The sequence below is a fragment of the Grampus griseus genome, assembly GCF_964374135.1.
Source record: "Grampus griseus genome assembly, chromosome: 3".
NCBI lineage: Eukaryota > Metazoa > Chordata > Mammalia > Artiodactyla > Delphinidae > Grampus > Grampus griseus.
In genome coordinates this window covers 126,369,764-126,392,946 of record NC_139019.1, presented here as the reverse complement: position 1 = coordinate 126,392,946, position 23,183 = coordinate 126,369,764, and the positions used below count along the sequence as shown (strand labels likewise).

General features: G+C 37.4%; 1 protein-coding gene across 11 annotated transcripts in view; it reads left to right on the top strand.

Moving 5' to 3' along the window:
• Positions 1 to 399: 399 nt before the first annotated feature.
• The window catches only part of LOC309821276 (uncharacterized protein), a 49,907-nt gene continuing 27,123 nt past the window's right edge, over positions 400 to 23,183 (top strand). For 2 of the 11 annotated variants that reach the window (XR_014296591.1, XR_014296592.1), the window contains exons 1-9: positions 562 to 666; positions 1,295 to 1,418; positions 2,088 to 2,131; positions 7,211 to 7,337; positions 7,580 to 7,706; positions 8,830 to 10,601; positions 11,331 to 11,450; positions 11,577 to 11,629; positions 17,326 to 17,492. Coding sequence is in view for 1 of the 11 variants with exons in the window: in XM_082652464.1 (XP_082508590.1) it covers positions 604 to 666; positions 1,295 to 1,418; positions 2,088 to 2,131; positions 7,211 to 7,337; positions 7,580 to 7,706; positions 8,830 to 10,378 (2,034 nt within the window). In the remaining 10 variants the exon portion in view is untranslated. Of the gene's footprint in view, positions 667 to 1,294; positions 1,419 to 1,968; positions 2,132 to 5,736; positions 6,097 to 7,210; positions 7,338 to 7,579; positions 7,707 to 8,829; positions 11,181 to 11,330; positions 11,630 to 13,152; positions 13,480 to 17,325; positions 17,493 to 23,183 lie in introns of those variants that run through there. The other 9 variants (XR_014296586.1, XR_014296587.1, XR_014296588.1 and 6 more) reach the window with 9 other exon arrangements.

Below are 23,183 nucleotides of genomic sequence, written 5' to 3'. Positions count from 1 at the left end.
GTTTTCACCCCTCTCAGCAAGTAGAATCGCCCGGTAGAGGGCTGTGCCATTTAAAAACACTTTTAGGTAAAGTCTCTAATGAGAATATTTTACTGTTCTAAATTCTTCCTCTTCCACCAAATGAAGCTTTCTAATAGAGGACATTCACTCAAACTTCTTACCCAGTCCTCCTATAAAATCTCTCTGCAAAATTTTGCATGTTACTGGTTTGTATAATTCTCCTTTATGTCATCTTTTCCCCCTCCCCTCGCTGCCGCGGTGGTACAGCCCAGCCTCCGAATAAACCGAATTCCTCTGCTTGTACGGAACCGGCCGGCCTCTCAAGATGGCGGCTCCCACTGAGACACAGCGCATGGGAGCGGCCATATTGCCTCCTGAACAAAGCCGCCCAGGGTGCGGAGTGGGCAAAGCTGCCCGGTACCGAACAGCGCAGGCCCGGGAGCCCAGTGCTTTGCTCACCCAGACAGGAAGCGGGAGAGTTCGCCGCTATGGATGTGACAGCTGTCCCGGGTTAAGCCGTGACGGGCGTTTCTAGATCTGATAACGGAACTGCAGGTCAGAAGGCGGACATGTGTGGTGAGGAGTGAGTCTTTTGGATTGGTAATGGGACGAGAGGGGTCTGTGAGTATCAGTGATTGGAGACTGATGAAGTCACTGGTGGGGAAGGTATGTAGGATTAGGGTTGGGCTTATTTGGGAGTCAGGGATGGGGTGAGCTGTGAGGTTAGTAATTGGATAACGGTGTGTCAGTGACGGGGTTGTCTGTGGGATCAGAAATGGTGTGTAGGGGGACTGACTGGTGATGACTGGGTCAGGGATTTAGGGGACTCTGAGGAATCAGTGATTGGTGAGGGAGGCTGTGGACTAAATGATGAGGGCATCCATGTGGCAGTCAGTGATGTGGTGGGCATGGGGCAGATCTGTGGGGTATGTGATTGCTAGGTCCGAGGATTCAGAGATTTGGAGGGAGCAGTAACGGGATCAGGGAATCTTGATGATCAGCCCTACTGTTTCTTACATACATTAAAATTTCCACAGGTCATACGCAACCTTAAAGGTCAAATCTCTTCTCAACCATTATGCCCTTAGTCTGGTGCCCCGTATAAAAATGATCATTTTGAAACAAGACCAAACAAATCAAAAAAGATGGGATTATTATGAAAAGTGTGATTTTCGTCCTACCTCTTTCTAAGTTTATAGAAATCATTTTATATTTTATTCAAGAAACATTTATTGAACACATGTTGGGTGCCCAGAGATAAGTATGACTATTTCTCATGGTTGTTTCCTTCCAGATCTATTTTGACAAAGCCTGGAATACCCCATATAAAACAGTCTGTCTATCATGGGAGCACCCACTTTCTCAGAACCAGTTAAGTCTTACCTACCTGACTCCTGGGACTGAGAAGGATTTCCCAGGTATGTACCTTCTTACGTTAGGGTATATTCCGTTGTATCAGTGGTTCCAACATACCACCATTTTTATATGCAGACAACCATACTGTTGAAAGCAGCAATAAAAATTTAAACGGAAAACATCTTAAAATTAACATTTTGGTCCATGAATATTGATTGGCAGGAAAGTCTGCTGAGTTGAAGGAAAATATGAGAGCTCTTGGGAGATTATTAGAATTCAGCTGCTGATTCCTTTCTGGGGAATAAGGGAATACATTCCTCAGTTTTTCATTTGCTCATTACCCATTCTTATTGCCGGGGAGCTTCATCTTTGTGTGTGTGTGTGTGTGTGTGTGTGTATTGCCTTATGAAAACATTAGAGTGGAATTGCTGGTTCATAGTGGAGAAAATAAATTGTTAATAAATCAACAGGAAACATATGTTCACATCTATACAATTAAATTAAAAAACCTTGTCCAAGTTCTGTATGATCATAGTACATAGTCACAAGAGGACTTCCTTCACATGATACGTGCTGATCTTTGTATAAAGACCGAACAGTCTTCTCCCACAGGTTGGCCTAACATCTACCTGACTTCTGTGGTAGTTGCTTCTAGACTGGTGAATGTGGAACCTGCAGTCTGCGTCTGATCTGTGAAAACATCTTTCTGATCACCGATTTTGCCTTTTCAGGCATCTACCTTTTTAGAAGAGAACAGAAAATGATGAAGTCCCAGGTGAGTTGCTTTAATTTTTAATTTCTTAAATTTCTTATTTTGGTTCTTCATACAATCAAATGGAAAAATGAAGATAGCTAAAATTAGGATCAGGGAAAGACAGCCAAAATAAAGATCCAGACCTAGAAAGAGTTGCTAGGTAATATGTAGACGGATACATTTCCCATGGGAAGAAATTATTTCTTGCCATATAAGACTAAGATTTCATTTTTGGGTCTTTCTCTAGGTGGTGGAGTGTGCAGTGTTCTCACCAACACTCCTGTGGTAAATGCAATTATAAATTTCTTGTAGCTGTATCACAGAATGATTTCTTTTAGAGGGAAGTTATCATAATGTCATAGCCAAACTCCTTAACTTTATCCTTTAGAGCTGGAGTCATCAAACTATTGCCTAAATTCAGTTCTCCAACTGTTTTTGTAAATAAAATTTTATTGGCAACACAGCCATGCCATTTGTTTACATATTGTCTATGGCTTTTTTTGTAGTACAATGGCACCATATGGCCTGCAATGCTGAAAATATATACTTTACTGAAAAAGTTTGACTGAAATATATACTTTTAGTAAAAATATATAATTTTCAGTAAAAATATATAATTTCAGTAAAATATATACTTTACTGAAAAAGTTGACCTCTTCTTCAGAGGACCAGATTGATTATAGAGGCTTCCTATTGGCCAGCTTTCTCTACTGATAAAGTCTAGATAATATAGGATGGGTACGTTTTGAATGGTCTTCCAAAATACATATTTCTTTCAAAAAGTAGTTCTTGAAATATAATTGTCTGGCAGAGCTTTGGAGAGCAAGGGTCACTGAAGCTCTGTACCCTTTACTATGGTTTCAGAGTTTGTAGGATTACTGTCTAACTTGGGGCTAGTTCCTTCTCTGTGTTTCTGTTTTTAACAGTCTGTTATTTTTTCTCCCTGCCAATATTCACTATATATACGGTATAAAAATCTTTAACTATACAAAAAGATAAAAATTTAAACACTGAGGGACCTTTTAACTTAAACTCCCCTCCTCCTGAGATTATCAGTATTAACCATTTGTTTCTAACCTTGTGATGGAGCATACATGTGTAAAATAGTACCAGTGCCAGGGGTGTCTCTTACTTTCTTGTTCCTTTTTTGGGGAAAAATAATGTTATAGTAAACATTCTGTTTTACAACTTGATTTTTAACTTTACTGTCCAGTATAAAAATTTTTGTATGCATTTTGAATATCTTCCTATGCTGGTATATAGAATTCTCCTTTATTATTTTAGCAGATCCATAATATACCCTGTGGACTGGAATTGTTTCTTCATCTGTAAAATGGAGATTGTAATCCTCATAGGGTTGTTGTGGAAATTGAGTAAAAACCACACTTAGAACAGTAACTGGGGATGGTTTGTTTTATATTTAAGTATTAGCTATTATTATTATATCATCATTATTATTGTCAAATCTTGGAATCAGCTTTTGCATTAGGAGTTCTTATGTATATTTTACAGTGGAGCTTAACAAATGAGTTCTATTGTGAAAAGACAGGTTTTTTTTCCTTTTTGGGTCTCAGTAGCTTTGGAGCTGTGCTGTCCAATATAGAGCCATCAGCCTCATGTGGTTATTGAGCACTTGAAATTGGCTAGTCTGAATTGAAGTGTGCTTTGAGTGTAAAGTACATTGTGGGTTTTGAAGATATAATTGCAGAAATTCATTAATAACTTTTAAAGATTGATTACATGTTGAAATGATATTTTGAATATACTGGGATAAATATATATTATTGAAAATAATTTTTTGAATGTTGCTACTAGAAAATTTAAAATTACTTACCTGGTTGGCTTTATATTTCTGTTAGAGCTGCTTTAAAGATGAAAATGGATTTTTTATTGGCCCAATAAATCCAACTATCATGGCTAATTAACTTGCTTATTAGCTCAGGAAGAAAGATTTATATTTTTTCCATACAGTCCAGAAGTGAAGTCATCATTTTCACACGTATCTATCTTTCTTTTCTCCCTCTTAACACCTACTCCGCTTCCATTTCCTCCATCTCTTCCATTCTTCCAGTCACTCAAGCAGTAAAAATTGCTTGTAGCTGATTGGAAAGTACAATTTTCCACTGATTATGCACTATTTTACTCAAAATTAACAAAATTTATACATATTTAGTATATTAAAGCATTCTAGTATCATTGATAAAGCAAAGTTAGAATGTCAGCATTACGTTTATTAATTTTCTTATCAGAATGGTTTCCCTCTACATTCTACATTTATCTTCCTCATGTTACTGTTCTTTAGATCACAAGAATATTATTGACAGTGCACAAAACTGTTCTTAACTAAGCATGAAATTTATTTTATTCTCTATAATTTTCATTCATTCCTTTTTAGCAAACATTTCTTGAGTAGTCAATATATGTCACAGGTGCTGGCTGGCTGTGAAATATCTCAAGAGTTACACATGGTTCTTTCTTGGGAAGAATGCAGAGAAAAATGGGGTGAACAGATGTGGAAACTAACATTAACACATAAAAGCTCTATAATAGACATGGGAGCAAGGGACTTTTATAGTCGATAAGGGGGAGCAGCCAGCTTTATAAATAAGTCAAGGATAAGAGTCTTAAAAGATTATTAAATTCTGGATCATGAAGGAAGTAGGATGAGGATAGGAAACAGCATTTGAAAAAGTAGAAAAGGCTGAGAATTTGAAGAAAACTAAAGCGGAGGGTGTCTCATGGCAAGTTTGTCTGAAGGCGGCATTAAGGTAATAAAATATAAAAGGTCTTGTTTACAGTATCAAGGAAGGCATTGTGGAATAAGTACAGTGGTCAAGAACCCAGCTACTGAGTCAGGACACCCGCTTTTAAATCTGACAGTTAATCAGTCATATATTCAGTGTAACCTCTGGCAAGAAGTGACTTAACCAGTGTAATCCTCAATTCTCTCATATGTAAAGTGGGAAAACTAAAGGGGTTGTTATGGGAACAAACTGAATGCTTGGCAGCTTGATGGTGTGAATATGAGACTTGATGTGGGGTGAGAGAAACCTTAACATTGAGATGAGACTAATTATATATGCAAGGATGGACCCAAAGGAGTCTTTTAAGCAGGGGAATGTTGATATTTAATTTTTTTTTCATTCTGAAAGCAATATTTGATAATAATGGAATAATTAGGGCAAAACCCTCAAAAGTAGTTTAAAATAATAAAAATCACTCAGATTCCACTATTAGGTGACAACTATTATGAACATACATAATGGTGGCATAATTAAAATAGTTTACCCTCCAGAAACACCTCTGGCTCTGCAGTTACCCAAGTCCTTTATTTCAGTGTCATGTCAATAATTTGTTATAGTTTTCTCGTGAATGTTTCCTGCATATTTCTTAAGTGTGTTTTTCAATATTGCTGTTATAATTGATGTATTTCATTATATTCCTAGCTATTGCATATATATAGGAGAACTGTTAGATTTAGAAGAAGCTAAGATTTCTTTCCTATGAAATGAGGGGATTGGATTAGAATCTTCAAGAACTCTGACATTCTCTGATTCTCTAAATGCGGCTTTTCTCTTTTTTATGTGTTATACTTTAAAAATCCTTCTCTATAATTATTAATAAAGGGCTTCCCTCGTGGTGCAGTGGTTAAGAACATGCCTGCCAATGCAGGGGACATGGGTTCAAGCCCTGGTCCAAGAAGATCCCACATGCAGCGGAGCACCTAAGCCCGTGCGCCACAACTACTGAGCCTGCGCCCTAGAGCCTGCGAGCCACAACTGCTGAGCCCACGTGCCACAACTGCTGAAGTCTGTGACCCCTAGAGCCCATGCTCCACAACAAGAGAAGCCACCGCGATGAGAAGCCTGTGCACCGCGAGGAAGAATAGCCCCTGCTCCCAGTAACTAGAGAAAGCCTGCGTGCAGCAACAAAGACCCAATGCAGCCAAAAATAAATACATTAATTTAAAAAAATTATTAATAAAAATCTTCCCAGCCAGGTTTTGTTTTGTTGTTATATAATTTTGGGTATTTTTAGAGTTTAAATTTTTACTCCATCCAGAATATATATTTTTCTCTTTTCCAAGACATAAGATATCATTGTATTAGTTATAATTGATGTATTTTATTATGGCAGCTAGGGCTGCCCTAACAGAATACCACACACTGTGTGGGTTAAACAACAGAAATTTTTTGTGTCACAGTTCTGCAGACTAGAAGTCAAAACTTAAGGTATCAGCAAGACTGGTTCCTTCTGAGGGCTGTGAGAGAAGGATCTGTTCCAAGTCTCTCTCTTTGGCTTGTAGATAACTATCTTCTCCTCATGTCTCTTCATACTGTCTTCCCTCTGTGTGTGTGTCTCTCTCTGTTCAGATTTCTTCTTTTGATGTGGACCTCAGTCATATTGGGTTAGGGTCCACCCTAATAACCTCATATAACTAATTACATCTGCAGTAACCCTATTTCCAAATAAGGTCACATTCTGAGGTACTAGGGGTTAGGACTTCAACTTATGAATTTTCAGGGTATACAATTCATCCTTTAACATATGGCTTCAACATTATTCTCTTCCTGTTAACTGTCCAGTTGTTTCAGTACTATTCATTGAATAATACATCTTCCTCTCAGCTGTGTGTTTTTTTTATATTAAACTCATATCTTTATGTAATGCTATTTCTTTTCTAATTTATTAGTGCACAGAGATACATTTTCATAGTTATATTCAGTGTGTACATATTAACTTATGCTGTTTTTCTTCATTTATTCTTTCATGTAAGTATTTCCACATGTTGAAAGAGCTGTATATTATTCCATCAAATTTAAGTAATTGTTTCTTTATTATTACATACTTGAATTGTTTTCCAAAATTCCTCTCAGCTGCTTTAATGCTGCCCTTAAATTACCATTTGTATTAGGTAGGCATTTTATGATTTACCTTTTCTGTTTTCCTGTACTGTCTGGGTCTTCTTGCCAAAGGCAGGATTTTACATTGGTTCTCCCAAATACTCTGATACAAAACTAGATGTAGGTATAGTTTTGCATACTATATTAGAGATGATAAGAATGATCACTTTAGATTAACAGGAATATACTGTTACAGGGGTTAGTATCATTCAAGGATGTGGCTGTGGATTTCACCCAGGAGGAGTGGCAGCAGCTGGACCCTGCTCAGAAGACCCTGTACAGGGATGTGATGCTGGAGAACTACAGCCACCTGGTCTCAATGGGTAAGGATGACTTCCCTGTATAACTCAGACTTGTCCAATCAAGTGCCTTTCCTTATCAGTCTCTGCGGTTAGGTGGTTCCTGACATATATAATGACTTTTATGATCTTCGTACCTTCCCCAATGGAGGTAATTACTTTGCTGAGGGCCAAATGTACTACTTCATTGTAGACCTCCTTAAACTGCACCTTCTCTTTTGCCTTCTGTGCAGTCTATCCCATTTCCTCTGATTTCCATTTAATAGGGCATCCAGTTTCCAAACCAGATGTCATCTCCAAGTTGGAACAAGGAGAAGATCCATGGATCATAAAGAGAGACATACCAAATTGGATCTATCCATATGAAGATCAGGCAGATGGGCGACAAGGGAAGTGAAATATCAGGTTTTTTTTTTAATTGATTGATGCCTGAGGCTTATGTTTCTCTCCTTAGTGAATTCTCTTATTCTTTGTTCCTATGCTGAGAATTTAGTAGGCATTCAACAAATAATTAATCAATTAAATAACTGTGAACCTTTATAGGGGATAGCTATTTCTTATTGATTGTATGTGTATATATTATGTATTAAATATATATTTGTTTAATATATTTAATATATATTTAATGCATTTTATGAAAAGGCTTAATAGGCAATAGAAGGCAAATTCCTTCTAAGAACACAGGTTGCATTACAGAATTAAATGTCAAATACTACTACTGTTTTTAAAAGTTCAGAGAAAATTAGAGTCTAAAGAAACGAAACAGAATTTGAAAAAGCATTTTTCAGAGCATGCAGCTGTAGCTGCTTTGAAAGATATATTGAGTATTGATGATGCTGAGAGAGGAAGGTGAAGACAAACTGTTGATGGGGGGTGGGCATGAAGAGTATATGAACAAAACCTTGAAGTTAGGGAAATATGGCTTTTCTGGGAGAACTTTGCTAGTTTTATTTGATAATGTAGAGAAAGAATTTATGGAGAACTGTGGAATTCAAGCTTGGATTCTTGGTGTGAATCTGATACTGAATCCACAGCAGGATTTTGGGTTTTTCTACTGTTTGTATTAGTCGTTATTTAAGAAAGTAGACTGAGGAGAGTTAAAGTATTTTGAATACAGAAGAGACCTTGTTTCTTTGGCTAGTGGTGGCAGGATAATACTAGTCAAGTATATATAGCAAATTATAAAATAAACGCATTTGAAAGGTGAAAAGCATTTCCCTTCAGAAAGCAGGAGAAATGGGAAGACTCTAGAAGAGTAATCCAAGATTAGAGTGATAATAACTCAGATAGTTTTCTATCTCCTTTAGGTATAGTTTTTCCATAAATATTTCACTTTAACATCCTTGTCTAACCATTTACCTCATCATACTATTTGCTGTCTGTCTTATGAAATGGCCTGTCTCATCCCTGTTTTGAGTTCATCACCTTCATTGGATCAGTCATTTTTTATACTCCTCTGCATTCTATTAATTATTCTTTATGACTGTTTTATTTTATCTTTCTTTCCTTTAGACAGGAAAAGTAACCTTGACAACACCCAATCATGTATTTTGGGGTCTGTTTCCTTCCATAATAAGATACTGAAAGGAGTCACAAAGGATGGTTCATTTTACTCCATATTAAAAGTCTGTCAAGGTGATGGCCACCTACAGAGATGTCAGAAAAACAGACTTTTCAGGCAAGTAACAGTCATCAACAACAAAACAATGACTGTGGAGTCAGACCACAAATATAATGCATTGGGCAAAATATTTCAAGAATGCATAGGGTCAGACACTTCAAGACAAAGACCTCATAACTGTGATACATTTAAAAATGACTTGAAATCTAGTATTGACCTACCTAGTTGTAATAAGAGCAATTCAGGAAAAAACCCTGATGAGAGTTTTGCATGTGGAAAATCATCCATCCATGGTGTGTCCAATCCTGATCTTGAGAAAATTCACAATCGAGTAATTCCCTGTGATGATAATGAGTGTGGAAACATTTTCAGCAAGAAACAATCCCTTATTCAGTATCAGAATGTTGAAACTAAGGAGAAAACCTGTGTATGTATTACATGTGGAAAAGCCTTTGCTAAGAAGTCACAGCTCATTGTACATCAACGAATTCATACTGGGAAAAAACCATACAATTGTGGTGCATGTGGGAAAGCTTTCAGTGAGAAGTTTCACCTTATTGTACATCAAAGAATTCATACTGGGGAGAAACCTTATGAATGTTCTGAATGTGGAAAAGCCTTCTCTCAAAAATCATCCCTCATTATCCATCAAAGAGTTCATACTGGGGAAAAACCATATGAATGTAGTGACTGTGGAAAAGCCTTCTCCCAGAAATCACCCCTCATTATACATCAGAGAATTCACACTGGAGAAAAACCTTATGAATGTAGAGAGTGTGGTAAGGCCTTCTCCCAGAAGTCACAGCTGATTATACATCATAGAGCTCATACTGGAGAGAAGCCCTATGAATGTACTGAATGTGGAAAAGCCTTCTGTGAGAAGTCCCACCTCATCATACATAAAAGGATTCACACTGGAGAGAAACCCTACAAATGTGCTCAATGTGAGGAAGCCTTCAGCAGGAAGACAGAACTCATTACACACCAGTTAATTCATACTGGGGAGAAACCTTACGAATGTACTGCATGTGGGAAGACCTTCTCCCGGAAGTCACAGCTCATTATACATCAGAGAACGCATACTGGAGAAAAGCCCTATAAATGCAGTGAATGTGGAAAAGCCTTCTGTCAGAAATCACATCTCATTGGACATCAGAGGATTCACACAGGAGAAAAACCTTACGTTTGTACTGAATGTGGAAAAGCCTTCTCTCAAAAGTCTCACCTCCCAGGGCATCAGCGGATTCATACAGGAGAGAAACCTTATATATGTGCTGAATGTGGAAAGGCATTTTCTCAGAAATCAGACCTTGTTTTACATCAGAGAATTCATACAGGGGAAAGACCTTATCAGTGTGCTGTATGTGGGAAAGCCTTCATCCAGAAATCACAACTCACTGTACATCAGAGAATTCACAGCAGTGGTAAAATCATAATAAACTAAAAACACAGACAAGCTTTCAATATTAGCTCAAGCCTTAATAAACAACAGAAACGTGATTAATTTGATAAATTTGTGGACAACATCTTTATAGAGAAAATTTTACAAGAGAATTCATGTCTGTAGTGTGGTGATACTTAACTCAGCAAAGATGATGGGAAATAATTACATAAATGAAGGACATTTCACCATGGCATGTAAAGCTTTTAAAGTCATGAACTGAATGGTCAGTAGAACAAATTATGTATATAGAATATTGTCAAATTACATATTCCTTATTATACCATAACAATAAACACATTGTGAAATTGCTAATATTAGCTTGCCATTATTTTGGCCATGTACAGTAATTCCCTATAAAGGACATGAAGAAAACTTGAGTTAAAAAAATCAATTCCTAGAAACTGTATTAATAAGGAGGGGCTTGGGAGTTCCTTGGTGGTAGGACTTGGTGCTTTCACTGCTGTGGCCCAGGTTCAATCCCTGGTCAGGGAACTAAGATCCTGCAAGCTGTGCAGAGCAGTCAAAAAAAAAAAAAAAAAAGGGTGGGGGGTTGCTTAACATGATCCCTAAATATACATGTAAAATTCTTATACAAAGATGGAAAGATAGGTTGATCAGATTCAGTAAAGGTGATAATTGTACATTTTCCCATCTCAAGCATATAAGTTGATCTGTATCTCTGGAAGGACCCTGGACCTTGAAATTGATGCTTCTTGACCAAATCTCCTCTTTACTCTCTCTTACTGGGAATTTGGTATAGTGGAAAGACTTTAGTACTGAACCAGATGGTTTGGGTTTTAATCCTGGCTCAACTACTCAAAAGATTGTGTGACTTCAGGCAAGCCTACTTTACCCATCTGAATATTTTTTCTTATTGGTAAATAAATGTACAGTGTAGAGCACACTTTCAGTTAATGTTAGTTCTTTTCATCTTTCTATTGTCCTATAACAGGATGCTAAGAGTAATATGATACATCTGAACTTGCTTTGCAGTCTGGATACTCTGCTTATGTACCCCATTCCTATGACTGATTGATTTAACTGTCTTTGACCATGGTAGTCTTGATTCCTGGTATGTTAAAGTGAGATTTTATTATACTTTTATTATTTTTTACATACATTTATATAAGCCGTTGTGTTTGCACATAAAGACCCTGTCTAATGTCACTTTAGTTCCTTTATGACCCCTGTCCTGCAGCTGCAACTGTTCTCCCCGGAACTGAGGACACCTAACAAAGGAAAACTCTTGGGGTAAGAATTCATGCCTGCCATAGATTTGAGAACTTAATACCTCTAAAATTTCCTGTGGTCCCACATATTCCTGCATGAGCGACTTAAAATGAGGACTCCTGCTGGAGCTGCTCTGCAGGAGAGCATACCTGGCAAGGATGAGGGTGTCTATATGGTAAAACATGGTTTGCCCATGTTCACATTGTTCTTCCCTTAGCTCCTACTTGATTCCTTCACATTTCATGCCCACCTTATCCCCTTCCTGCATGGCTGAACTATCTATTATGAAACTGGGTGAGAATCTCTGCAGGGGAGAGGGCATACCTGATGGAGAGGGATGTGAGAACCTGTGTGGGCAAATTTCTGGTCTCATTATTAACACTGAGTTGATAGCACTGTCATCAGATATAACTGGCCATTCAGATCTGGGATAGAAGGCCTAAGAGTACACCTCATGGGTTGAGCTACTCTGAGGGTTCCTCATAGAAGATGTCCTAACTGGCTCTTATGGAGACATGAGAAGGACAAGGGATCATATTGGGAATATAGAGAAATTTAGTGAAGAGGGGGTTTTATATAGTGACAGGTATGGACCTTATATAGGTTTAACAAAGATTCACAGTTCCCACCTCATAGACTTCCCATTTGATCCTTCCACTGTTACAGCTCCTATGCAGCCTCATTGATCTGATAATGGGTTTCTATAAAAATCTCATTTCAGATTTAGCACCTCCTGGTTTAACATTTCACCAGCTTTTTTTTTTTTCCAGCTTTTTACTAGAGGAGCTAGCCAGTGCAATGAGGCAAGAAAAAGAAGCAGTAGGCATATTCAGATTCTAAAGATACTTAAAAGTTATTGAAAAGATTTGAATACAACTAAATTAAAAAGAAAAAAGCCAATTCTACAATATCTATTCCAGAAAAGAGAAGAGGAAGGATCCCTGACATATTTTATGAGTCTACCATTATCCTGATGCTAAAGCCAGACAGACATTACAAGAAAAAAAAAATTAGTGACCAGTATTTCTCCTGAACATAGCCACAACCATCCTTAACAGACTATTTGCAAATCAAGTCTAGAAATATTTTGAAAAAAAAAGTACATCATGGCTAAATAGAGTTTAATTCAAGAATGCAAGTTTGGTCCAATGTACAAAAAAATTTTGGTATAATTCAACATACCAATAGCCTAAAAAGAATAACTATATGGTCATTTCTATAGATGGGGGAAAATTATTTGACAAAAATTCCACATCAATTTAGAATAAAAACTCAGCAACTAGGAATAAAGGGCAGCTTCCTCAAATTGTTGAAGGACATCTATAGAACTTCTAAAGTTAGCATATTTGATGGTGAAAGACTAAATGTGTGCCCCAAGATTGGGAAATGTTAAAGATGTCTGTTCTGCTCTTCCTAGTGAATATTGTACTGGTGATCTTAGCCAGTGCAGTAGGGAAAACAAAATAAGGTGGGGGGTGGAGTGGAGTGGGGGGGTGGTGGAGCATACAGTCAGGAAAGGAAAATAAAATTCTCTTTATTTGCAGATAACATGGTCTTCTACACAGAAGATTTCAAAGACTACAAAAAAATCTACTAGACCTGATAAATGGGTTTCACAAAATATCTAAAAAAGTGAGGAGATATACTGTATTTACAGATAGAAAGATTCAATATTGACTGTTAAGATATCAGTTTTCCTCAAATTGATCTATATATTTATTGCAATCACCCACAAAAAACTCAGCAGACATTTGTGTAGAATTCGACAATCTGATTCAAAAATGTACACGGAAATGCAAAAGACCTAGAATAAACAAGACATCTTTGGAAAGAAAGAAGAAGACCCATATTACCTGATTTCAAGGCTTATTATAAAGTTAGAGTAATCAAGTATATAGTATTGGCATAAGAATAGACAGGTCAATGAAACAATATAGAAGTCAAACCACACATATGAATAACAGACTTTTAGCAAAGTTGTCAAGGTAACTTAATGGACAGAAGGTAGTCTTCAACAAACAATGCTGGAACATTTGGAAATCCATATGCGAAAAAAGCAATACAAAAAACTCTTGATTCCTAGCTCATACTCATACTATATCTAAAAATCAACATGAAAAAGGTCATGCGCATAAATGTAAACGTGAAAACTATAAAGTTCTAGAAGAAAACAAAGTAATTGTGACTTTCATTATGCGAAGATTTTTCAAAGACAAAAACCCCACAAAACATGACATTAAAAGCTGATAGAGTTCATTATAATAACATCTATTCTTCTAAATACAGTGTTAAGAAAATGCCTAGTTATACTACCCCAGTCATTAAGTTTAGACCACCTTCAGTGGACTTGGAAAGGGATCAGAACATACTGTTTTAAATTGTGAGTCTGTACTGTTCCATTCATACTTTTCATAAAATCCTTAATATTTTACTAGTATTTCATCTTACACTGAAAATAATGTTCCCCAACCACGTTAGCAGAATTACTAAATTATTTTGCTTATAGTATGCTTAAACAAACTTCAAATTTTCAACACTAATATTACTAAAACAGTAAAAACAATAGATGAACAAAGTCTGTTCTTATGTTATTCCTTAGCTTTAATATTTTTCCATTTCAATGGCTATAAAAATTCAACCAAATTAAAAATAGTTACATTAATAAGCTAAAAATGCCAACAGGATAAGTATTCAAGGAGATATAGTCGGAAGATCTGTGAAAGCTCAACTTCCCCTTCTTTTATATATATATATACATTTATTTATTTATTGGAGTATAATTGCTTTACAGTGTTGTGTTAGTTTCTGCTGTACAACAAAGTGGATCAGCTATATGTATACATATATCCCTATATCCCCTCCCTCTTGTGCTTCCCTCCCACCCTCCCTATCCCACCCCTCTAGGTTGTCACAAAGCAACAAGTTGATCTCCCTGTACTATGCAACAGCTTCCCACTAGTCATCCATTTTACATTTGGTAGTGTATATATGTCAATGCTACTCTCTCGCTTCGTCCCAGCTTCCCCTTCCTCCCCTGTGTCCTCAAGTCCATTCTCTACGTCTGCATCTTTATTCCTGCCCTGCCACTAGGTTCATCGGTACCAGTTTTGTTTTGTTTTTCTTTATTCCATATGTGTGTGTTAGCATATGGTATTTGTTTTTCTCTTTCTGACTTACTTCACTCTGTATGACAGACTCTAGGTCCATCCACCTCATTACAAGTAACTCAGTTTCTTTCCGTTTTATGGCTGAGTAATATTCCATTGTATATATGTATCACATCTTCTTCCTCCATTCATTTGTTGATGTACATTTAGGTTGCTTCCATGTCCTGGCTATTGTAAATAGTGCTGCAGTGAACATTGTGGTACATGTCTCTTTTTGAATTATGGTTTTCTCTGGGTATATGCCCAGTAGTGGGATCATATGGTAGTTCCATTTTTAGTTTTTTAAGGAACCTCCATACTGTTTTCCATAGTGGCTGTATCAATTTACATTCCCACCAACAGTGCAGGAGGGTTCCCTTGTCTCTACACCCTCTCCAACATTTATTGTTTCTAGATTTCTTGATGATGGCCATTCTGACCAGTGTGAGGTGATACCTCATTATGGTTTTGATGTTCATTTCTCTAATGATTAGTGATGTTGAGCATCTTTTCATGTGTTTGTTGGTAATCTGTATATCTACTTTGGAGAAGTGTCTATTTAGGTCTTCCACCCATTTTTGGATTGGGTTGTTTGTTTTTTTTGATACTGAGCTGCATGACCTGCTTGTATATTTTGGAGATTAATCCTTTATCAGTTGCTTCATTTGCAAATATTTTCTCCCATTCTGAGGGTTGTCTTTTTGTCTTGTTTATGGTATCCTTTGCTGTGCAAAAGCTTAAGATCCCACATGCCTCATGGCCAAAAAACCAAAAAACATAAAACAGAAGCAATATTGTAACGAATTCAATAAAAGACTTTAAAATTGGCCATTAAAAAAAACTTTAAAAAAATGATCAACGTGAGAAAATATGTCAAGGGTTCATCTGCAAATGTGACTTAGAAAGAGAATTTTGTGGGTAGAAAAAAGAGGATGTTAAGGATTCTACATTTTAATGGCTTGTGCTCTAACTGGACTACAGAGGTTTTGATACATTTCTGCGATAGAGAAATACTGTATTTCTGACTTGGTGAGGAGACTGAAAATTTACAGAATTCTCTAGGAAATCATTGTTACTGTCCAGGAGCTAGTTTTGCAAATCTGGAGCTGTGGGGGATCTCAGGTAATCCTTGAGATGGTTTTCTGGGGTCATTTCCAGTCTCCTAATGGACTGCACTTCTTTCTCACCACGAGGAGCTTCATCATCTTGTTGGTAATAGGTAGCACATCCATCATGGCCTATCTCTTTACCAATGCATGCTATTGTCATCACACCCTCCTCTCAGAATCTTTTCACCAGACCGAATAAGAGAGCATCTTTATAGAAAGGCTGATATCAACATTTTAAAACCAGAAAGCTGCTTTGAAAGTCAGCACACACTTTCCATCGTCAAAAGAAAACAAACAAAAATTGTCTTTAATTCCTTTCCTTTATACCTAAAAGAAAATCAAGATACCAAAAATAAAGCAAAACAGAAACAAAGAGTAACTTAGTTTCCATTCATCAGAAATCATAATTCAAACCCAACTATTCTGATGCCAGAATCTACGCTCTTGACCACTGTGTTATGCTGCCCCTCTTGCCTCACTCTCCATTGTAGACTGTGTTTTGAACTAGTTCATGATTTGTGATGCCTGCGCAAAGGTGCTCCTTCTGTTTATTTATTTATTTATTTTTAAGTGGTTCTTGTTTACGTGTGTAATCTTTTTTTTTTGCAATAAACCATACTCACTTCTTATTAAAATTCTTTAAAGGATTTAGAATCTCTGGTTTTGAAAACTTCTACAGCATTGCAAAGCAAATCTCCACAAACTTAGATACAGGAATTAAAGATTGTTAGTCAACAAAAAACATTATTCTCACATGAAGCTTCGGATAACTAGCCATTAACAAGGCAGACAATTTTGAAATCATTTTTCCCTTGTAACTGAATATTTTATAATATATAAACAAATGTTTGAATTGTATATAAATCTTGAAGCCATTTTTTGTTTTTTTATATGACCTCTGCAAGTTACAGGAAATGTTTGAGAAAACAATAAAATGCCATTGTGTATATTTACATTGAAAATTAAATTCAGACTTACATGATGTGTATAAAAAGTTAAATCTTTTCTAAAAAATTGTTCTATAAGCATCATCAGCTCTAGATGATTTATTCCAATGTTGTCAGTCCATAAAATACTATTAATAGCTCCAGTAACAGTTGCATCAACAGAAAAATTCTTCTTAAAATGCTCCTTCTATTTAGCCAAGATTTATTATTAAAAAAAAAACTTTAAAAATCACTATTTTAATTGATTTAAAGATTTAATCTTAATTCTTAAGTTTTGGTGTTCAGAGCGGACCTCTCCTAGGTCCTGGAAATGAGATAGCTTGTTGATAAACATGGAAATCAAGTAGGATTTTTAAAAGAGCTCAGAGAATTGGTATCTGAAGAACATTGGGGAAGCCATTGATACTACACATTCAGTGAACTCCCTAAGCTCTGGCCCTCTAAGATTGAAGCATCTAGAAATATAGTCCCTTAGGAGGTGTGTACTGATTGATGATACTCTCTCTTTGTTGCAGGTGGTACCAACAGACACTGGCTCCAGATTTTGTTGAGATGATCAAGAGGAAATCTAATCTAATGCCTCATATTGCTTTGGGATTCCTTATCTAAGGAGATCCTTGGAGAGCTCCCAGGTGTAGCTGTCTGAAGAGTGTTACATCATCCACAATTATACCTGCCAGAGGTAGGTCAAGCCAATCTTTGGAGGAGCCACGTGGTCATATAATGGCAAAACATGACCATGAACATATTGTAAGGCTCTTATACTATATATGAAGTTGTATATTACTTGTAGGTAGATTGGGGTAAGCTAAAGGTATATAGTACAAATGCTAAATAAACCACTAAAACAACAACACAGTTATAGCTAATAATCCAAAACAGGTTAAAAAGGAATCAAAACAAACATTCAGTTGATCCAACAGAAGGCAGAAAAAAGAAAAAGAACAGATAGGACAAATAGAAAATAAAATGGAGATGATAGACTTAATCTAACAATGTAAATTATCACATTACATATAAGTCCAAACACACCAATTAAAGGAAGAGGTTGTCGTATTGGCTAAAACAGCACAGCCCAACTATGTACTGCCTACAAGAAGCATGCTTTAAATATAAAGACACAAATAGGCTATTTTTTTCCTGTACAAATGTTTGTTTTAAAATTTTTATTTTATATTGGACTATAGTTGATTTACAATGTTGTGTTAATTTCAGGTGTACAGCAAAGTGATTCTTTTATACATATACATCTATCTATCCTTTTTCAAATTCTTTTCCCCTTTAGGTTATTACAGAATATTGAGCAGAGTTCCCTGTGCTATACAGTAGGTTCTTGTTGGTTATCTATTTTAAATATAGTTGTGTATATATGTTAATCCCAAACTCCCAATTTATTCCTCCCCACCATCTCTCACCTTTGGTAACCATAGGTTTCTTTTCTAAGCCTGTGAGTTTCTTTTTGTTTTGTAAATAAGTTCATTTGTATCTTTTTTTATATTCCACATATAAGTGATATCATATGTTATTTGCCTTTCTCTGTTTGACATACTTCACCTAGTATGATAATCTCCAGGTCCATCCATGTTGCTGAAAATGGCATTATTTCATTCTTTTTAATGACTGAGTAATATTCCATTGTATATATGTACCACATCTTCTTTATCCGTTCATCTATCAATGGACATTAGGTTACTTCCATGTCTTGGCTATTGTAAACAGTGCTGCAATGAACATTGGGGTGCATGTATCCTTTTGAACCATGGTTTTCTCCGGATATATGCCCAGGAGTGGGATTGCTGGATCATATGGTAGCTCTATTTTTAGTTATTTAAGGAAGCTCCATACTGTTCTCCAGAGTGACTGTATCAATTTGCATTCCCACCAACAGTGCAAGAGGGTTCCCTTTTCTCCACACCTTCTCCAGCATTTATTATTTGTAGACTTTTTGATGATGGCCATTCTGAACGGTGTGAGGTGATATCTCATTGTAGTTTTGATTTGCATTTCTCTAATAATTAGCAACATTGAGCATTGTTTCATGTGCTTCATGGCCATCTGTATTTCTTCTTTGGAGAAATGTGTATTTAGGTCTTCTGCCCATTTTTTGATTGGGTTGTTTGTTTTTTTTGATATTGAGCCGAATGAGCACTTTGTAAATTTTGGAGATTAATCCCTTGTTGGTCCCATCATTTGCAAGTATTTTCTCCCATTATGTGGGTTGTCTCTTTGTTTTGTTTATGGTTTCCTTTGCTGTCCAAAAGCTTTTGAGTTTAATTAGGTCCCATTTGTTTATTCTTGTTTTTATTCCAATTACTCTAGGAGATGGATTGAAAAAGATACTCCTCTGATTTATGTCAGAGAGTGTTCTGCCTATGTTTTCCTCTAAGAGTTTTATAGTATCCCATCTTAAATTTAGGTCTTTAATCCATTTTGAGTCCATTTCTGTGTACAGTGTTAGAGAATGTTCTAATTTCATTCTTTTACAAGTAGCTGTCCAGTTTTCCCAGCACCATTTATTGAAGAGACTGTCATTTCTCCATTGTCTATTCTGCCTCCTTTGTCATAGATTAATTGGCAGTAGGTGCGTGGGCTTATTTTGGGGGTTTCTATCCTGTTCCATTGGTCTATATTTCTATTTTTGTGCCAGTACCATACTATTTTAATAACTATAGCTTTGTAGTAGAGTCTGAAGTCAGGGAGCCTGATTCCTCCAGCTCCATTTTTCTTTCTCAAGATTGCTTTGGCTATTTGGGGTCTTTTGTGTCTCCATACAAATTAAAATTTTTTTTGTTCTACTGTGAAAAATGCCATTGGTAATTTGATAGGGATTGCATTGAATCTGTAGACTGCTTTGGGTAGTATAGTCATTTTAACAATATTGATTCTTCCAATTCAAGAACATGGTATATCCTTCCATCTGTTTGTGTCATCTTCAATTTATTTCATCAGTGTCTTATAGTTTTTGGAGTACAGGTCTCCTGCCTCCTTTGGTATGTCTTTTATCCCTAGGTATTTTCTGCGCTGGGTCTGCATTGCTGCAGTTGGGCTTTCTCTAGTTGCAGGGAGCAGGGGCTACTCTTCGTTGTGGTGTGGGGGGCTTCTCATTGTGGTGGCTTCTTTTGTTGTGGAGTGCGGGCTTTAGTAGTTGTGACACGTGGGCTCAGTAGCTGTGGCTTGTGGACTCTAGAGCTCAGGCTCAGTAGTTGTGGCGCACAGGCTTAGTTGCTCCGCAGCATGTGGGATCTTCCTGGACCAGGGCTCAAACCTGTGTCCCCTGCATTGGCAGGCGGATTCTTAACCACTGCGCCACCACGGAACCCACTGTTACCTTTTTGTTTCACTATTTTGAAGTGGGCATTATGCACAACTATTACCAGTCTTATTTATGTGCCTATTGATGTGGCAATACGTAGTCTTTGTGCATGCTGCTAGACACTACTTTTCCAAGTGAAACTCTGTTGTGTAATTTTTACATTTATAATTTTAATGTGATGATCACATTAAGGATTATATTAAGATGTAAATTTAGAACCTAATAAAATGAAGCATTTAGAAATTTGATGTTCTACACTTAACCTAGAGAGAGAAAAATGCTTATTTCCTTGTGAAAAATCTAAATTCCATCCTAACCTTCTGTGGTACATTAACTCCATGCTCTGAGGCACACTCTGTGGTGTCTAAGACACTCATAAACAGGTCAGGGTGTGTGTGTGTGTGTCTGTGTGTGTGTCTGTGTGTGTGTCTTTGTGCACACGCATGTGTTGTTTGGTGGGGTAGGGTGTGTCATGATTAGTGACGATGAAAACGTTCCAATTTTTTCCCACTAGCTGGGTTATTTTTCCTCCCTTCCCACTCATTCCCCAGCCTTTCCCCACTCTTGTCCTTATTCTTCTGTAGATGCTGTATGACTGCCCCATGAATCTTCCCATCACTGAAGGCTGTATGATCCCTTTGCCCTGCAATGACATCATCAAGTCAAGCATTGTAGAATGGGGCTTCCTTCCATAAGATATCTACTCAGCAGGGAGAATTCACAGAGTTTAAAGGTTTTTTTGAGACCAATGAATACCATAGACTCAGGCAATCCTTAATTTGTTCCTTGGTCTTGCCATACCTGTCTGATGATCCATCTTAGCATAACTCTCAAACAACTGACACCTTCAAGCTCATCCAGTTCTGTGTACACTAGATGGGCCTAGTTTCTCTAGCATTCAAAAAACACTGTTTTCTGGAAAACGGTCTCATTTCCAAACACTTTCAGAGTGGGGCTATCTTCTGCAGGATGGGTGATCGTGATTCAGGACATGCAGCAATTTTTATGTCTCTCAGTTTGAATTCAGCTCACTTCCTGAGTGCTACCTGGAGATGTGAGGAGATTTCTTTCCCAAGCCTGATAAAACTATGTTCTCCTTCAATCATCAGGTTTGCTAAGACCTTAACCCTCCTCTACTTTCCTCCTGTCTCCCACTTACTATAAAACAGCCAGGCATTCTGTGTTTCCTGCTGCTCCAGAGCCTTTTGCATGCAGAGAGGAAAGGAGAGTTAGTGGTCCATTGTACATTTTAAGGAAGATATGAGAAGTGGAGAGCAATTCTTATTCTCCCAGCCTACATCAGGAATGTAAGGGGGTCTGGAGGGCAGGTGGAAGCTATTCTACACCAAAATATTCGGGGTCACGGAGAATTCTTCCTTACCTTTCTAAACTTAGGACTCTCAAACTCCAGTTCCATTTTGGAGACATGAGAAGTTTGTTGCTTACTATTCCTGGAGGTTCAGTGGAAAATTCTGGCCCTTTGATGCCTGTGTAACCCCAACCATTCCAACCATGGCAGTATACAGTTCAAAATAATGATGGAACAGGGGGAGGGCTAAGTCCAGCTCCTGGGCATGGTATTTATGGGTTTTATCATTTTTCAAAGCTTCTGAATATATTTTTTTGGTTTTATAAGGGCGTATTATAATAAGTATTAAGCAGGATATCTTCAGAGAGATAAATAGAGCAACCTGAGATGACAGTAGGTGCCATGCCACCATCACTGGCCCTTCCTAACCCTCATCAGCTTTAAGAAGTCAAAGCCAGCTCTCAATAAGAGATAAAACTGGCCTCTTTTTTTCTCCAAGCTCTAGATCTTCGGATACTCTAAACTTCTCAGAAGTGCAGCAGAGACAAAGGACATTATTCTCCTTTTAGAAGAAACAAACATATTTGAGATCATGAGAAACTGAGCACATCCTCTTCAGTAATGAGAAATCCAGTTAATTTTCTCTAATTGTATGGAAACATTTGAGAGAAGTTTTGCTGGCAACAGGGAGGGAATAGAGGAGGAGTTTATGATTGACCAGAAGAAACACCCACCCCCAGAGACAGATCCTGGGGCAGGTATGAGGATGGTCTGTTAGACCTGGCATTCTTGGTCCAGGCTCCCTGATCAACTTCAAACACAGTAGCTCATTCTGGAAGCTCACAATTTTCATGAGTTTTATTATTCTGACTGTGACCTGCCTATTGTTTAGAGCATTTAGCAACTTAAGAGTCTACTTGTAGGTATCAAGATGTGTTCCTCAGCCCTTTCATTTCCACAGGGATGTAGGGATCTTTGTAATCACAGGAAAATATATCTTTGAACTCAGCCTGGGCCTTGAGTTCCTCAGGCAGACTTCCTTTCCTTGATTCTGTACATAATCCCATTTTTTCTTTAGGATCTAGCCAGTGACTGACTTGTTCTTCTGAGTTTCAATATCCCCTTTGCCCATAGAGGCAGTTCTGACTTCTAGTGGATCTGAGCTCTGCACAGAAGTTGACAGTGTCTTGGTTTTGTGCCATCAATCTATGTTCATCCAGTGGATGAAACCACTGGAGCACACACTTATTCCTGTTTTCCAAGTACTGTTTGGTGGACCCTATGATAGGTAGTAGGATGACTTGTTCCCAGGAGTCTCTGCAATTGGCCATCCTGAGCAGACTCTTCTCCTTGGGGTCTCCAGTCTGCATTCCCTTCTTGCTCTTCTCCAGCTAAGGGTTTCCTAGGATGCTTAGGACCTTTTCTCTATTAAGCTGGTGATAGATTCTTGTCCTGTTTGCTCCCCTCCCCAGCCTGAGCCTATGAGCAAAATTTTAGGGGGATGACCTCATGGCCATCTGGCCCTCTTCACCCACAGGTAAGCATGCAGAAAACTGATTTTTTTCTTCTCCTTGATCTGCTTGAATGTTTCCTCCAAGGGACTTTGGAGCTTCAGCTATTTAGTCAGCCTTTTAAATATAGATGACTGAAGAGGGAAAGGTATCTTCAGAAGTGTGGGGTCAGGTAAGGAGATATGGTACAGAGGCAAAGGGGGCCTAGTTGTGAAATAGGGTCCAGGATCTGAGTGTTCT